This window comes from Triticum dicoccoides, chromosome 3B (genome assembly GCF_002162155.2).
Source record: "Triticum dicoccoides isolate Atlit2015 ecotype Zavitan chromosome 3B, WEW_v2.0, whole genome shotgun sequence".
Lineage (NCBI taxonomy): Eukaryota > Viridiplantae > Streptophyta > Magnoliopsida > Poales > Poaceae > Triticum > Triticum dicoccoides.
This window is the reverse complement of record NC_041385.1, coordinates 153830146-153848230: the sequence shown is the minus strand read 5'-3', so window position 1 is coordinate 153848230 and position 18085 is coordinate 153830146. Positions and strand designations below refer to the sequence as shown.

Sequence of the window (18085 nt, the reverse complement as noted above, 5' to 3'; positions counted from 1 at the left end):
TTGCCAAGTTTCAACCTTTTCAGAATTCATTTTGTAGTGATTTTCACTTTCATGGTGATTTAGCTCTGAAAACAAATCAGTAAATGCATCGAAAATAGCAAATTATGTCACAAAAGGTTAAAAATTGATGACGTGGATTTGAATTGTGCATATGAACACAAAAAAAGTCCGGAGTTGTACTAAGTTATTAAAATATTGAATAGCCGGTGTAACAGATGAGTTTTCGTCCGAAACCCTGATACTTCGTAAGAGATTGTCCAGTTTGTACACGAAGTGCATCCAGTTTTTGCCGTAACCCTCTCTACTTTTTTGCACATGCTATGCAGGTGAAATGATGATACCTTGCCAAGTTTCAACCTTTTCAGAGTTCATTTTGTAGTGATTTTCACTTTCATGGTGATTTAGCTCTAAAAACAAATCAGTAAATGCATCGAAAATAGCAAATTATGTCAGAAAGGGTTGAAAGTTGATGACGTGGATTTGAATTTTGCATCTGGACGCAAAAAAAGTCCGGAGTTGTACTAAGTTATTAAAATATTGAATAGCATGTGTAACAGATGAGTTTTCGTCCGAAACTCTGATACTTCATAAGAGATTGTCCAGTTCGAACCGACTCCTATGTAAACATGTAAAAATATACATAAAAATACATTGATCAGTACCGCTTTTCAGCCAAAACGCGCTAATGCTACAGAGAAATACATCAAAAATACATTGATAATCAATGATCTTTTTGTGTACAATCTGAATTGTCAATATGAGTCCTCTTCGATAGGAACCGGAGAAGACTCATATTGCGGCCACAAATTCTACACATAGAGTTCAATGAAAACTTAGTGGTTGTGATAGTTTGAGAAGTAACATGTTTAAGGTGGTAAAAACTCTGTTAGCGGAGCGAGGTGGGACTAAAAAGCTGCTGTCAACTAGGAACCTCTAATACCGTTTTGTGGCACGAACCGATACTAAAGATGATGGTGGGCCCCCAGCTTGTCCACAGCCTGTAACAACCACTTTAGTATCGGTCCATGGCACAAACCGGTACTAATGATCTCCGCCCCCCTAGCCGTTTGGACCGGCACTAATGATCAAATTAGTGCCGGTATTGTTACAAACTGGGACTATTGTGCTTCACATTAGATCTTTTTTCTACTAGTGTATGTTTGTACTGTGTTAAAAAACCCCAGAGAAACCGGACTTCTTGTAATCTGCACTGGGAATCATAATTGTAACGCTCAACTTGCCAGTGCAATCTAGCTATATCCCGCGTAGTCAGGGATAACCATATTTATTTGTTGTAATCTGTAAATTTGTCCTGTCAATATCTTGTATTATCGTTGTAATCTTGGAGATCAAGGATCGCCCTCGTATATATACATGGCAATGCCCAGGGGCATATCCCGGCAAATCACGGACCCGTTTTTCGGTCGAAATCAAAGATGTCATCAACCGAGAAAACCAATGCTGCCGGCGGCGACAAGCTAAGCATGAAGCTGCTGGTGAACAGCAAGTCCCAGCGCGTGCTGTACGCCGAGGCTGGGAAGGACGTCGTGGACTTCCTATTCTCCCTCCTCACGCTGCCGCTGGGCACGGTGGCCAAGCTGATCGCCGACGACAGCCCCGCGGCCGGCTCCGTGGTCAACCTCTACAGCAGCGTCGACAAGCTCGACGACACCTACATCTGCCGCGACAACGCCAAGGACGCCCTGCTCAGGCCCGCCGGCGGCTGCGAGAGCGGGAAGCTGCTCCAGCTTCCGGAGGCAAAGGCGCCGCAAACCACACTGCAAATCTTCCGCTGCATCGGCACCTACGTACCCAACTGCAGGAGCTACGTGACCATGGTAAGTGGGACGACGTGTGGAAGCTGCGGCGCAAGGATGACGACTCAGGCGCAGCTTGTTGGCTCCGTCGGCGGCGCTGGGTCGCCTGCTGCGGCGGCAGGGGCCGCCGGGTTTGTGCAGCGGATCGTGACGTACACGGTGATGGATGACCTCAAGATCGCGCCCATGTCGACCATCTCCGGGATCACCATCCTCAACACCTTTGGCATCACGGACATCGGCTCGCTCCAGGAGAAGACCGTGCAGCTTGGCTACGCCGAGGTAATGACTGACTACTTGTGCAAATTGATCGTTCAGTTGATTTTGTTTTTCCCTTTCATTAGGACTGCAAGTCTTAGCTCATTCTTTAAGTGTTGATTTTTTGTAGGGTTTGGAGATGCTGAAGGCGTCACTGCAGTCGAAGACTGTTCTCACCGACGTCTTCCTTGGGAAGAAGCGGAAGGCCTCAAGCCCTTGAGCGATATTAGTTGTCACTGCAGTCGAAGACAGTTCTCACCGACTTCCTTGGGAAGAAGCGGAACGCCTCGCCCTTGAGCGATATTAGCTGCGGCGTCCTTGTTGATTTTGTTTGCTTTGCTTTGTTGAACATTTTATACAATGTCTGCTCTTAGGAACAGGAAACAAAAACATGAATCCTGTTAAACAAACGTTTTCGTGGAAATGGTTTTGTGAGGGAACATTCTATGATGTGTTTGATCCCACGCCTAAATCTTAAAGCGGTGGCACGGCCACATGTAGCAATCCTCATGGGCTCGCAGTAGGAACTCTGGAAGCATGTATGACAAATTTTCCTGGACATGTGGGCAATTTCCCCTCTCACAATTCTCTCTGCTCCAACATGACAAATCCCCATAGATGAGGTACGAGGATTGAAATGTCTACGCAGCCAATAAAAGGCCTAGGGTTCCCCTGTTTTGGTTGTTCTTAGTTCGGAGAGCTTTGGGTCGGGTCGAGGCAACCAGAAGGGCCACGAGCCTTTATCGTTAGCAACATCCGAGACGAATAGCGGAGCGAGGCTAGATGATATTTAGCTTTTTAATAAAATGCATTTTCATTCAAACATTATATCGAGTCGATACAACCGTAATGAATGGCTCAGTGATAAGTCTAATCGCTTATGTACATGCCTTCCTTCACTGCTAAGATGGGACCCCAAAAGCCCAAAACACACCAAAAGGTTCATGACCGCCTCAGGAGGGGGTTTATCATCATACAACATATTGGAAACAGGGAGAACTATAAGAATATGGAGAAGGGCCTTAAACATGTCGAAAATGGCACCATGACCAAATTTGAGACCGTGCACGCCCTATGCACCGACATGAAAAAGTTTCATAAGTTATGCTATATAAGGGTATTAGAGGCATTATAGAGTGGACCTTTTCCCACACCATCTTAGCCTAGACCACCTAGAAGGATTCCAATTTTGTAATAGTGAAACCGGATCGGATAATTTTCGCCTGGATCTGGTTCCAAATCTGGCGGAATGGTAAATGGGAAGAGAAACAACAATCCAACCAGACACAGATAATGAATATCGGATATCTTTGTCAGATTCTAAGTAGGACACAGGAAAGTCATTTTCTACGATACCAAATTCTTTGTTTATGGGATCGAGTAATCCAGCCCCAACAATTTGGAATTATTTGGTTTAGCCATTAGTTTATATAGAAAACTGGACTAGGATTTAGGGCATGCATCTTTTTAACATTGCGCTACTTGCAAAGCAGGGATGGGGGCTTCTTCAGAATCCAAATAGTTTGGGTGCAAGGGTACTCAAATCAAAGTACTATCCCCATGGTAAATTTTTGGACACCGTCTTTGCAGCAGATGCATCACAGTGTGGAGAGGTATTGAGGCCGGTCTGGAGCTTCTAAAAAAAGGCATCATATGGCGCATAGGAGATGGTAAGCGTATACAGATCCAACGTGATCAGTGGATCCCTAGAAAGGAAGGCCTCAAGACAGCGTCTTTTATTAGAAGATCGAGGCTCCGTTGGGTTAACCAGCTCTTGCGCCCAGACATGAAAGAGTGGAATGAGGAGTTGGTTAGACAAATCTTTCACTCTTTTGATGCGGATGAAATCTGCAAAATCCCTATCCCAAGCTCAATGGCGGAAAATTGTATCGCATGGCACTATGAAAATAATGGAAATTTCTCGGCGAGGAGCCCGTATAAGCTGGCTGCATCTATCCAACGACAATCCATGCTTCACCCGTCGAACTCGGCGGGAAGTGGAGATGATCGTAGCATCTGGGACCTAATTTGGAAAGCAAACGTGCCCCCAAAAGTTAGGATCTTTGGTTGGAGGGTTGCTACCAACACTTTGGCCACTTAGAAAAATAAGTGCAAACAGACAATCATATCGGACGCCACATGTGTGATCTGTGGAAACAATGAGGAGGATGAATTCCATACAGTCATTCCTTGCTCAAAAGATAGAGCCCTACGACATACAATTAGAGACGTATGGGGGCTGCCGTCGGAAAAGGCCTTCAGGTACACGGGCGGTGACTGGCTGCAAATTTTGCTGGACTCGGCGACCCCAGATATCCGCGCCAAAATCTTACTCCTACTATGGAGATGCTGGCATATGAGGGATAATTGTGTGCATGGAGATGTCAAAGAATCGATCAAAGGCCTGTCTCTTTTCTTGCAGAGGTACATAGATGAGTGGAAAAATGCTTCCCTGAACGTACTATCCGAGTCTGGAAAGAAAACTGGAACACTGGTCAGTGGGCTGCCGACTAAACCTGTCGACCAGCATAGTCAGTGGTCGGTTCCAGCACCGGGATCAGCAAAAATCAACTTTGATGCGTCGTTCATACTAGACACTGGCGAATGCTAGGCGGGACGGTTGCTAGGGATCACCGTGCCCTCGTTTTCCTGTCCACATGCAAATCGCTGCCTCTTGCATGCAGTGTAGAAGAGGTCGAAGGTCGGGCAGCTCTGGTTGGTCTGCATGCATTGGCAAATGTGTACAGGGGGCCGTTGGAGTTGGAGACAGACTGCAAATCTTTAGCTGAAGCCCTCAATGCAGATGTGACTGTCCGTTTGCCGTCATATGAAATCATTCATGATATAAAAGCAGCGCGCGCGGTCTTCTCGGATCATAGAATCTCCTTTGTGAGGGTGAAGGCAACCGACTTGCTCATGAACTTGCAGCTGAAGCCAGACATAATGGAGACAACTTGATCATTGCAGACGTCCCGGAGAGACTAAGATACCTAGTAATCTCGGATTGTAACCCTGCCTGAGTTTTTACTCTGGCTCTCAAAAAAAAAAAAACTGGACCGGATCGGCGGTTGGACCAGAAAAGACAGAACCGGTGACCTCAGCAGCTGGTTAAGCACTGGGGACCATTCACGCCTTCAAACCAGGAAAACCGGCAACCAAACCGGTGAACTGGGGTGGTTCGCAGCGAACCGGGCGGTTTCATTGCCGATGCCAAAAATTGAGAGGAAAGGCTAGAAAAAAAAAACTGATTTCCCCTCCCGCACGTTCCTGGAGCCGGATCCTCTAACATTACAGAGCGATGTCAGGGCTTGACATCCCTTCAGGAAACGGACGCGGGCGTCGTAAAAAAAGAGAGAAAGAAAGAAAGAAAGAAACTCTCCCGACTCCTCTGCCACCGCTGGGCGCTGGCGCCGCCCAGTCATCGCTCGCGCCGCCGCGATTCGCCGAACTCGCCAGCATCGTCCGCGCCGCCCGCCAGCGCCGCACCTCCGTCCACGCCGGCCGTCCGCCCGCGTGCCCTCCGTCTGCGCCGCCCGTCCGCGTCCTCCAATCGTCGGCGGCACCTCCGTTCGCGCCGCCAGCGCCGTACCTCCGTCCACGCCGTCCGCCCGTGCCGCCCCTCCGTCTGCGCCACCCGTCCGCGTCCTCCAATCGTCGGCGGCACCTCCGTCCGCGCCGGCTGCGCCGTACCTCTGTCCACGCCGTCGGCCCGTGCCGCCCCTCCGTCCGCGTCCTCCAATCGTCGGCGACACCTCCATCCGCGCCGCCTGCGCCTCTGACTTCCTCCATCGCAGGTCAGTACATATGGTGCGTGGATCAACTGAATTGCTTGATAGCTTCTGAATACTTGGTGCGTGTGAAGTGCTTAGTAGCCACTGAATTTTTGCTTGATAGCTTCTGAATAATTTGCATCTTTGAACCAATTGGCACTGATTTGTGTTGTGATTGGTGATATGAAAGGATACAAATTGCGAATCATAAAACCCACCAGGTAGCAACATAAGAAAACTTAGTAAATCCTTACAGTACCAAAATAATTCCTACCTTACTAGCTACCAGTACTCCACCATTTGGAACATTTGGAACATTCAGAACATAGAGTACAAAGTGTAGCAGCCAAAATAATTCCTACCTTACTAGCTACCAGGACTCCACCATTCGGAACATTTGGAACATTCAGAACATAGAGTACAAAGTGTAGCAGCCAAAATAATTCCTACCTTACTACTCCCTCCGTCCGAAAATACTTGTCATCAAAATGGACAAAAAGAGATGTATCTAAAACTAAAATACATCTAGATACACCCCCTTTTATTCAATTTGATGACAAGTATTTCCGGACGGAGGGAGTAGCTACCAGGGCTCCACCATTCAGAATGTGTCAACACCTATCTCATCAACAATAGGAGCTGTCAACAGATTGGTGAAACTTTCCATGAACTCGTATTTTGCAGTGCTTGCTTCCTTCGGTTTTGGTATTGGTTTGGTCTTTTTTGCTGATTATTTTGAGACAACCTTCTTTACTGAACTAGTCTGTGATGGTATGTTCTCCTTTTCTCCCTGCTGGCTGATGGAACAATCTTCTCTTTCTTTTCTCGCTGTGGTCACAGATGGTGTTTTCCTCCTCCTCTTGTGTTGCCTCTCAAGGAAACCTAATTTTTCTTTTAGAGCCTTTCTTCTCAACCTCTTTTTTCTTCAGACGTGCAGCACTCAACAATTCATTTGATGTTTGAGTCACTTGTGTACCACTCAACGATTCATTTGATGATTGAGCCACCTGGACATGGCATCTGTCTTCAACATTAGTTGTGCGTGCACCCAATAGTTCCTTCACTTGCTTAGTAGCACTAATAAGTGCATTCTCGATGACAATACAACATTCTTCAGAGTTGGCTGCTAGAGTTGCCAACTCACAACACGTGTGTATAAGAAAATTGTATCGGGTGATGGCATCCAACTTTGGATTTTCAACTACAGTCCGTCCACAACAATCTTTGATGGATCCTGACCGTGCTTCTCTTGTCCATCGCTTCAAAATGTAGTGTGCCGGCAACAACTTGATATTCATTAAATCAAGAACTTTCAAAGCATGAGCACACAAAATTCCTACTCTCTCAAACTGCCCACAACTACATGAAGCCGTTTGTTGGTGATTGTCTCCAACAACTTTGTATTCTTCCTCAAATGTTGCATATTGCCCATCAACAAGCCTTCCAATCTTAACCATGTATTCATTGTCTCCAGGTAGTATGTGAGCACTTGCTGCCATTGACCTCCCATATTCGGTTTGAAAAGCTTCAAATATAGCAGGAGTATAAAGACTACTGACTTGTTGCAACATTGGTGTGGGGATTTTGATTCTAGGTAGACTCTTCCTAGACTCGTACTCTGAATTTATCTCAGTGTCTCTTTTCACTTTCACGGCTCTTTCAAAATGATGAAAAAAGCGGTTGATATCTAAATCTGACTTGAGATGATTCTTGAGGTCATTGTTCAAACTTTCACTTAGTTGTGTGCTTCGCATTCCCAAAGTGAAAGCATCTCTCATAAAACATTCTGCCCACTTCTCCTTTACCTTATAAATACTATCCATCCAAGTTTGCTTTTTCACCTTGCTTCTCATAACATTAAAAGCATCTTCAAATGTTTCTCGGTCTTCATATTCAAACATACAAGCACTGAAATCTTTGAGAAGAGATGATTCATTTTCCTCATTATCTCCCTCATCCACATCGTCTTCGTTGTCTTCACTATTCTCTTTGCTGGGTAGGTGCTTGATAGCATTTTGCATAATGTGGAAAGTGCACAGCCCATGTATTGATTCTGAAAAAACATGCCCTACTGCCTTCCCCATAGCACTATCTTGGTCAGTAAATATCCAGGCTCTCAGGGGCCGGCGGCGCTCGTCTCCAAGCTATCCAGGGAGGCCGCTCGAGTACAAGGCTCTCCAGTGGACGCCGCCGCTCGGCCGCTGTGCGCTTGAGTCAGGACTCCAAGGTTCCCCGTCGCCTCCCGCGACTTTCTATGTGTCACTGTCCCGATTCTTTCCCGTACTCCGTTTTACGATGCTTTCTCTGCTGTCAGTTGATCATGTGATGCTGTAGAGAATTAGAGATTAGTGTATATGCTCTATGTTGTTGCGGTTCACTGTCCCGATTGGAGTTGCTGCTTGTTAATTTGCTATTGAAGTATTGGTGGCTTGATGCTTGTTGGCTGTTGTACCTAGTCATATTTTTGCGTGCTTGTATGCTGGATGGAGCCATGGTTGCATATGCGGATAAATTTGTTCGTCAAATAGAGACTTTCTGCTATGGATGGTTGATACTTGGTAGCTTGTTGTAAATGTGTTCTTGCGCATCACATAAACTGATTGCCAGTACTATTAGTAATGTCGAACATAATTTCCATGAAAATGAATTGCATTGCTTCATACCTTCACGAGCGCAACCAAAATTGGAGGAGAATCAGACAATGAGTTCACGTATATGAGCATTTCCAACATTTATGCAGGCCACCATCCCTGCATCGGCCACTTGCGAGCAGCGGCTGTTCCCATCTCTACGGGTGCCTCGCCAACCACGTGGGTGCTCAGAGATGGGTCGCGGGCTTCTTCTCCCCCACACGAGGAGGCTTATGTTGTTCATGCGGCCGATGCGCTACTCCGCCTCTGCCACCGTGACCGCTGGTTCTTCGCGCGACCCGCTCCACGTGTGTGTCGTCGGCAGTGGCCCCGCCGGGTTCTACACGGCCGAAAAGGTGCGGCCATTTGGTTTCCTTATTTTTGCCTCTCTTTGGGGGTTGGTTTCTTTGCTTATCCCGTGTCCTTTTCTTCATTGTGATAGTTTTCAGTGCTTTCTTCTGTGCTATAGTTGCAAAATTTCCCTGAATTCAGTTATATGAAAATCTAAATGCTAAGGAGCAGTATTAGCCGTGGAACCGTGTAGCTTAATAGTTCTTGTAAAATGAGATGTGGTCTGAAAGCTGGAACCTGCTGTTGCAACAAAACCTTAAACACGAAACCATGTTTTTACAGCAACGCATATGGAGTTTTCTCTTGCATATGTTGCAACAGGAGAAGGAAAAGAACATATTCAGGCTAAAGATCTTTCGAAGGGTTTTTGTTTCAGGAGTTACTTTAATTCTTTCTGCGTACTTGTTTGGTGTTCATTCGGTCTTTTGTTGATTAAACAGATGCTAAAGGGTCATGAAGGAGTGCAAGTCGATATTATTGACAGGTTGCCGACACCGTTTGGCTTACTTCGTTCTGGAGTGGCTCCAGATCATCCAGAAACAAAGGTGAGCATTCCATTCTGTTCTCTTTTTTTGTGAGTACGCAAGCGTATAGTTCCATTGATAGAGAGGGAAGAAAAAATAGTAGCTGTGACTCCCAAGCTACATGCACAAGAGGGCGTAGCCGGGAGCAGCAGGGAGCATAGGGCTAGGGGGTTGCTCAGCCCCAATACAGAAACTAGGCTACATCGAGAATGTTGTTAAGTCCTGTGGCTCCAGCCTTGACCCAAAGCTGTGCCTCCTCCTGAATGTTGAGTGTAAGCTCCGCGGTAGATGGACACGCGTGGTCTTATTGTGAAACTAAAATGCAATAAATTTTAATCTACAGTAGCTACTACCGTAACTGCATGAAATTAAGAAACATGTTTTCTTTAGAGTTGGACAGGTGGTTTACTTCCTTGCATCATATTGAAGAAGTAATTCATTGGTTCAACCAATATCTGTACAAGTTGCTTTATCGCCTCGTGATTTTACCTGCCTTCTCAGTTGGCATACTATAGCACTAAATAAATCCCTTAGAAGATTAATTTTTCCATGTTCTTTCAACAGATTGTGGTAAACCAATTTTCTCGTGTAGCTGCGAATCCCCGCTGCTCTTTTTTTGGGAATGTAACACTTGGAAGTGATGTATCTCTATCAGAGCTTCGAAAGACATACGATGTTGTAAGTAGATGCCCATTGGTCTATCCTTTTTGCCAAGTAGCTATTTTCTCTGTTGCTATATCTCTATGAAGTTCGTTATGGATAATGCTGACTTAGCATTACTGATTAACAGGTTGTTCTTGCTTATGGTGCAGAAAGTGATAGATCATTTGGTATTCCTGGGGAGGTATAACATATTTTTGACTTCCTATCTTTATGCCACAGATTTTGATGGGCACAAACATCATTTTAGATTTAGTCTTTCTTTTATTGGTCATTAATGGTACTTTGTTTGTTTAGCCTCGTCAGTGATTTATCATGTATACCACATGAGAGTAGAGTGCATATGGTACTTGTATTGATATTATTACCAAAATAAAGAAACCACCAAAGTTTGCTTAATCATCTATCAATAATTGCACATGAAATAGTATCACTGGAAATACAAACTCAACTGGAACATGCTATTACGTGCTATAGGCGTAGCATATAGTGTGTAAGCATGCTTTTTTTTTCTTTGTCGTGTCTGTGGGTTGGTTTATTCTTGATATCTTCTTTATATATATAGGACCTCAGAGGAATACATTCTGCTCGAGAGTTTGTATGGTGGTATAATGGGCACCCAGACATGTGCAACTTGCCACCTGACTTGACAAACACAGATTCTGCTGTGGTCCTTGGACAGGTATATGATTTTGGTCTTGTAACGGAATCACCATTTGAATTTCAAACAGTGTATCAACATTATGGCGTTGACAACAATAACTTAGTTACACACTCCTCAGTTTTTCTTAACTTGAACTACATCCGGTCCATAATTTCATTCTAAATCAAGAGATCCATATTATTTCATTTAATCTTGAAGTACTATGTCACTATGTAAAATGGTAAAAGCAATTCAAGCTCCTTCGGTAGAGCAATCTTGTTTGAATTGTCATAACTCTGTTGCTGTTATAGGAAGTTCGTAATTTAGTGTGTTTATTACCCTTCTTCTGGGGTGAGTATTGTGCTTTATTTTTGTTTTCACAAGATTTTTGGAAAGAGATGTCCTTCTGTGGGAACATGGACATGAGTGTTCCATCATATGCCCAATGTAATGTGTGTTTTTTGTCATGCTATTAATTATAATCAAGGGAAATGTTGCGCTTGATGTCGCCCGTATTCTTCTTCGCTGTACAACCGAGTTGGCTTCCACAGATATTGCTGGTTATGCTTTGGATGCTCTCCATAGCAGCACAATAAGGTATCCCTGATTTTGGTAGAAGACTTTCAATTGTTTTCAGCTCTTCTTTATGTTAGAATGATAATAAAATACTTGTGTTGCATTTGGCGGTTTATGTAAAGGAAGGTTTACTTGGTTGGGCGACGAGGCCCAGTACAGGCAGCTTGCACAGCAAAGGAATTACGTGAAATTTTGGGTAATTACAAAATGTGTAAGACTTAATACTTTTTTTTTCTTGAACACACACATCAATATGAGTGTCATTTTGTATTAGACTGACATCATGCTACATTCTTATTCTTAAACTGACATCATGTAGGTTTGAAAAATGTGAATATTTGCATCAAGGAGGCTGATCTTGCGACATCGCCTGCGGATAAGGTTTGTGCAGTAAAGTATGGCAGGCATTGCACATTGTGTTTTGTGACTGACCGGGTCACCATCTATTGCTTTCTTGCCCCATGAATTATGACTAGGCTAGTTTCTGAAACTCGACAAATTTAGGGATCCGAATGTGTTGCTCTTTACCGGTGGCAGCTAGAGCCAGTTTTTGGCTGGCTTGAGCTGATTCTGCTCAAATCTGCTTCTTATTCTTGCACATGATCATGTTGGCTAAAATGTTGCTTGTAATATGGGAAAACTTTGTTATTGGAACCGAGGCACCTAGTTCTTTTAGCACAAAGCATGTTGGTAGAGAAACCACTGCGTAGGGGACGGTACAATAGGGAAATTGCATGGTGCGTGTGGGCTGTTAGGCAACATCTAGGATGGGGAGGGGCAGAGAGATGAAGGATAGTGAGCAATGGCCATTTATCATTAAAAATCCTGCACTTCCATTTTATTTTCTGTGAGCACTAGAACATCAGGAAACTAATTTTAGTGAAGAAATATTGGAAGTGTTTTGTGTATACATAAGATCAGCTATTTAGCTAGAATGTGTTACTGAACCCATAAAAAAAGGTTGGTGTATTTACTGCTCTGGAGAAAGTGCAGCACTCAAAACTGTTGGGATTCAGTTGACAATTAGCATTTAGCAGCATTCTGTCCATTTTGGTTATGTGCTGAGATTGACACTGGCCAATAAATGTTTAATCCGATAAATGTTTACAGCTCTTGGTTGCAACAGTTACAAAACAACCTTTGCTAATGTTTAAATCACAGTGCTGTAAAACTTGTTACTCGTACATGTCCGTCACTATGGTATTTGCAAACATGCTGCTAAATTGACTTTCTGAATGTTCCCTCCACCTTCTCTGATGTGGTCTTCTCGCTTGTGATAAAAGAAATCTGTTATCTCATTGCAGGAGGAGATGAGGAATAGTAGAATAAAAAGACGGGTGTATGAGCTGCTATCGAAAGCTGCTACCGTGCATCAGGAAAACAACGATAATGACCAAAAGGAGCTTCATTTTGTGTTTTTTAGGAAACCTACCAAATTTCTCCCTTCAGAAGATGGTTCCACGGTTGGTGCTGTGGAACTTGAAAAGACTCTCTTAAAAGGTCAGATGAGGGAGTATTCTTGATTATTTTTGGATATTAGTTTTGGCGATTTGTTTTGGGTACAAGTTTTGACAGTTAGTTTTGTTGGTTATATAGATGATGGAGCAACTGGAAAGCAGGTGGCAGTTGGAACTGGTGAGTTTGAAGAACTAAAATGTGGGTAAGTGCTTTAGCTGATATTTTCTTGAATTTTTATGTGACCAATTAACTCTAGGTTTCTAAGGCCCATCTTAAGTATCTATCTTCTTCTTAGAATTGTTTTGAAGAGTATAGGTTACAAATCCTTGCCAATAGAAGGTTTGTCCTTCGACAAATACAGAGGTGTGTGGTATTGCCTTTTTATTTACTGCCCTTTCTAATCCATAAAGAAGTTTTTTCAATAATGTTTGTTTAACACTATTTGTTGCAGGAGTTGTCCCAAATTTGAGGGGCAGAGTTCTGTGCAGTGAATCAGAGACTGCCACGGTGGAGCCAGGACTGTACGTGGTAGGATGGTTGAAGAGAGGACCAACTGGGATTGTTGCTACAAATCTCCATTGTGCCGAAGAAACGGTATGTACTTTAAATCATAATAATAATAATACCATGGTGGAACTGCCCTTATGATATCTTGGTATTTTGTTGGCTGCTTTTCGTCCAAACAATTCCTAGGCGCACGTCGCTGTGAGCATGCAAATTTCTGTGCTGTAAAAATAATAATTTAGCTACACTTACAGTTGCTTTATTAGACACCTCCCTTGTTCTGCCCAGCACACAAACCGGCATGTTTTTGGCTTATGGTTTGGTTGAAGCTTCGTGCTTCATCCCTGTAATATACTCCCTCCGTCCGAAAATACTTGTCATCAAAATGGATAAAAAGGGATGTATCTAGAACTAAAATACATCTAGATACATCTCCTTTTATCCATTTTGATGACAAGTATTTGCGGACTGAGGGAGTACATCATATGGAATTTGGCCAGAATGTTTGAAAACATAAAGATGTGATTTTATTTTACACCCAAGTCAGAAAAAAACTTATTCAGCATCAAGGTATGACGTAATTTGTCGATTTATATTGGTGTTGCCAAGCAAGCTGCTCGATGAAAGTTGTCTTTGAGGAACTGTTCTAAATATTAGTTGATTGACAGGTGGATAGCATCCTTGAAGACGACAGGAAGGGCGTATTCACGGACCCATCTGGTCCAAAAAGGCAAGGCCGGCGGGGACTAGTTGAGATTCTAGAACAGAAGAATGCCCGCTACGTGCCCTTTGATGGCTGGGAGAAGATCGACTCCAAAGAGAAGACGGCCGGCGAGCTGAAGAACAAGCCTAGGGAGAAGATCACAAGATGGAATGAGCTCCTGGAAGCTGCAAGGGAGGGTTAGTTGAAGGGCCACACATATGCATCTGACGGAGCTGCTGGTTCATGCGTAAACTGAATCAAAGAAACAAACTACGAGGGACAATCTGAATACTGACACAACAGAAAGAAAGTCAAGTGCTAATGTGTCTTAGCAATGAATCATGCGTACCAATACTGGTTAAAATCCCAAAAGGCTCGACCATTGAAGCCACATGAAACTACTGTATTCGTGAGATGCCACCTCGTCTAAATCATGAGCATTCTTTTGATGATGAACATCTTCAGTCTACCACTAACACTAAAACTATAGGCTTACCCACGAGTGCGGCTATTCTGCCCGGGTCTGAAGAGTAAAATCGTTTTAAATAGAAAAGAAAAAGTGGTGCAAGATGCTTAAGTGTGTGGTGACGGTGCGAACTCTGGAGAAGTTTGGACATTGAAGGCGCTTGTGGCAAAAAGGCAAATTTGGTGCAAAATTTCTCTTTTTTGCTATGAGCTCCCTGAATGTCCAAACAGCCTGAAATTTTGCATGAACATCACACATTTATACATCTTGGATGACCAAAAAAATCAGTTTTTTTTTTAAGTTTCTGCTATTTTTTTGCTGTTTACCGGGTGTAGATAAGTCTAGATTCTGAATTGCATTATTGTTGACCCCACACAACAGAAGTATTAAGTTGTACATCATTCATGAAACAACCAAGTAGAGACACATAAAAGATGACTTGTAGAGTACTCCCTCCGTTTCAAAATAGACGACTCAACTTTATACTAATTTTAGTACAAAGTTGGGTCATTTATTTTGGAATGGAGGGAGTATATGTGATGCACGTGTCCCTTGATAATGGAGCTAAAGCCACGGGGATGATCCTATAGTGCTCCGCACCATGTAGCCACCAAGAACACTACAAAAGATACATGGTGATCCTGGAGGCTATCGAACTACACAAGACATGTAAGACGTGGCATGGAACGCATACTAACAGCCCTTGGCCGCTGGCGACCGCCATTACGTGAGGAGGAGGGGTAAGCAATGCTTTGCAAAAAGAGGGCAAAACCATTGTTTTGACCCTTTTGCCAAAGTTTAGCATGATTTGACTCCCCGTCAAAAATTTAGCACGATCTGACCCCTTTTAATGACGCCATTCATTATGACGTTTGGGTTGCACGTGAGACATCATGGTACATGTCGTGTCCTCTTTGACGTTTGCCCAGCTGGGGTAAACGCCATGGACCATGGTGTCTCTCATGCAACCCAAATGACATGGCAGATGATGTCATCAATAAAGGTCAAGTCGTACTTGTGAGAGTCTGGCTTAATAGAAGTGGTGGACTACTCATATCAATAAGAAATTCCTTTTTTTTGGGAAGCTCATTCGAAAAGAACTCAAAAATTAAGCGTGCTTGGCTTTGAGGTAATTCTATTCTAGGATGAATGATCAATCAAAAAGTTGGTTCCGGATGCTCACGAGTGAGGACAAAATGCGTAGACAGCTCAGTCCACACAGCCGACATCCATTCAGAAACAAGTTACGACGGCAGAACGCAACACACACCAGACATACAGACACGCACAGGCTCACTCAGATCCTATGAGGCTGACATGGAACAACTCTTAGTTGTTACAGAGAAAAGTTCAATTCAGAATATCTCCTGGGTTTCATGATGCTGCCCGCTCTGCTGTCTTCTTCTCCTTGTCTTCCTCACCCAAGAGTTTCCTCCGCTGCTGCATAAAGAACAAGAATTTGAATGTGAATTTGAATCCGATAGTGTAGTGTCAGTATTGGAGTAGATTCTGTAGGCTCATTTAAGTACCGAACTGCAGTAGACATGCAAGATGTCTTTAAAACTTACTCCACTACCGCTATTAAAACCTGCATAAAGCTAGCTAGCGCAGTGGATTTGACTGTCATCCAGATGATACTCTCTCCGTAAACTAATATAAAAGCGTTTAAATCACTATTTTAATAATCTAAACGCTCTTATATTAGTTTACAGAGGAAGTACCTTGTAATGCAGGAAGCCAATCGGCGAATGTGAATTCGGGAAACGAGCCGAGGTCGCGTACGGCTACTCGGAAAACGTCGGTGAGCACGGTCCTGGACTGCATCATCACGGCCTTGAGGATCTCTTTGCCCTGCAGTTGCATCATCAGATCAAAGTATCAAACACGTGGCCTACATGCTGCATTGCTAGTTCAGTTCCAAGATGAAAATGGAAACGGAATAGATGGAATGGAACAGTAGTAATTAAGCCCACCTCCTTGAACCCAAGCTGCACGTCGAGCTCCCGGAGCGCCCCGACATCCGCGGGGCCGAGGGCCGGGCACAGCGCGACCAGCTCGCCCGCCGACGACGGGCGGACCTGGAGGTCATCCGTCACTATGTACCTCGTCGCGGCGCCGCCACGGACGAACCCCTCTGGCGCGGCCACGCCCGCCTCGCCTTTGCCGGCCGTCGATGAGAACCTGGGCGCCGGCGGCACGTACCGCGCCTCCAGCATCATCTCGTCGCCGCAGGACGGGCACCTGGTGCCCTTCCAGTCCGTCACGTTCCTGGCGCACTCCAAGCAGTAGATACCGGCACTAGGGCACGTGTAGAGCTCCCTCCGCGGGTGGAAGCTGTGCTCGACGCGCGCCGGCGGGGAGAGCACGGTGGGGTGGAGGAGCGCCTTCTTGTCGGCCACGCCGGGCTGGACGTGCGCCGGGTCCAGCCGCTCCACGCTGGCGTAGAGGTTGCCGACGGAGCCGCCCGCGCCGCCGAGCGGGGCGAGCAGCCGGTCCGCCCGGCCGAGCGGCAGGGCCAGGAGGGAGAAGAGGAAGTCGACCACGTCCTTGCCGGCCTCCGCGAACACCACGCGCCGCGCGCCCGCGTCCACGAAGAGCTTCATGCTCGCCGTCGAGCCTGCTGCTGCCATTGTTGGCGTGGGGTGGCTCGGGCTGTCCCACGTGCTGCGGGCGTCCTCCATTGGCGCGGCGCGCGTGCACGTACGCGAGTGAACTGAGAAGGAGAGTGAAGCGAGATTAGTAACCGTGCAACTGCAAAAATCGACGGCCGAGATTCTATCGTCAGCATCGTCGACGCCATTAGTCAAACCTCGATCATCTCCTCGGTTCACGCATCCCTCAGTCTGAAAATACCTGTCATCAAAATAGATAAAAAAAAGATGTATCTAAAACTAAAATACGTCTAGATACATCACCTTTTATCCATTTTGATGACAAGTAGGAAGTACAAGTCTTCCATTAGTCAACGATTAGTCTCTAGTCCGACAACTCGATCTTACGGCTAACAACAATTAGTGCTAGTATAGTAAAATGTGCTGCTTTAATCTAATTTTTTTTTCCTTTGTGAACGGGATCTGCTAAGTCGGCATGCACCATGGTTACGTACCTCCGTCCGTGGTTCGGTGTTGCTTTAGCTCCAGTCGAATTACTCTTCGATCTATCCAGTCGTTTCTTCGCCGGATAAATGATTCACCGGAAGGCAGTGGTGTGGTTCCTGCCGGAGACGGTGCACCCAGGCGCCGGATGCGTGGCCGCCGACGCCGTGATCAATCGAGAGGGGGAGGAAGCACGGTATAATTAGCCCTAATCTATCGGACGGGTAAATCGTCCGTGGTGTGTGATCGTGTGGTAGGCCGATAAGAGTATAGGGATACGAGAAAAAATGGGTCTTGCACAATGGGCCGCCCATCCAGCCGACGCAAAAGAAGAGCCTAAGCATACAAATATGAGCCCTAAAAAACATAAATTTAACCTCTTCTCAAAAAATAAAAAATAAATAGCTATTGCATACTGGACATAAAGAGCATACATGCATAAGTAAATGGCCCCACTTCTCAAAAAAAAGTAAAAAAAAATTGAGACTGTAAATGACCCCAATATCTGGCGTTCGGTCATCAGGAGGAGCCTCCAATCAAACGTATTCGTTCGCTGGGGTAAGATCCTCCAGCGAACATGTCTCGTGTTCTCCAGCGGTGAGGGCCATGGTGACCCCCCAGTTGGCCCAG

At 45.1% G+C, this 18085-nt stretch overlaps 1 protein-coding gene and 1 long non-coding RNA gene across 3 annotated transcripts; both read left to right on the top strand.

The window, feature by feature from the left end:
- The first annotated feature begins 1949 nt into the window (after nt 1-1949).
- Nucleotides 1950-2520, top strand: LOC119281020. Its single transcript, XR_005138247.1, has 2 exons — nt 1950-2099; nt 2206-2520. It is a non-coding gene; the product is annotated as an uncharacterized LOC119281020 (long non-coding RNA).
- Nucleotides 2521-5451: 2931 nt separating this feature from the next.
- On the top strand, nt 5452-14352 carry LOC119275292 (NADPH:adrenodoxin oxidoreductase, mitochondrial-like). Of its 2 annotated transcripts, none has more exons than XM_037556112.1 (14): nt 5452-5882; nt 8586-8831; nt 9267-9371; nt 9915-10028; nt 10141-10194; nt 10576-10692; nt 11141-11250; nt 11352-11425; nt 11549-11610; nt 12534-12729; nt 12826-12889; nt 12983-13050; nt 13139-13281; nt 13860-14352. In XM_037556112.1, exons 1-14 carry the CDS (start codon nt 5880-5882, stop codon nt 14094-14096), a joined length of 1593 nt encoding a protein of 530 aa, XP_037412009.1. In that variant the 5' UTR covers nt 5452-5879; the 3' UTR covers nt 14097-14352. The 2 variants fall into 2 exon arrangements, with proteins under 2 accessions (XP_037412009.1, XP_037412010.1); XM_037556113.1 differs by having other exon boundaries at nt 5453-5869; nt 11352-11440.
- The last annotated feature ends 3733 nt before the right edge of the window (nt 14353-18085 follow it).

Bases quoted from the DNA above. Each gene is read 5' to 3' on its own strand.
- LOC119275292 (XM_037556112.1), top strand. The intron at 10,693-11,140 runs GTATATGATTTT...ATTATAATCAAG, and splicing joins CTGCTGTGGTCCTTGGACAG to GGAAATGTTGCGCTTGATGT. The intron at 12,730-12,825 runs GTCAGATGAGGG...TTGGTTATATAG, and splicing joins TGAAAAGACTCTCTTAAAAG to ATGATGGAGCAACTGGAAAG.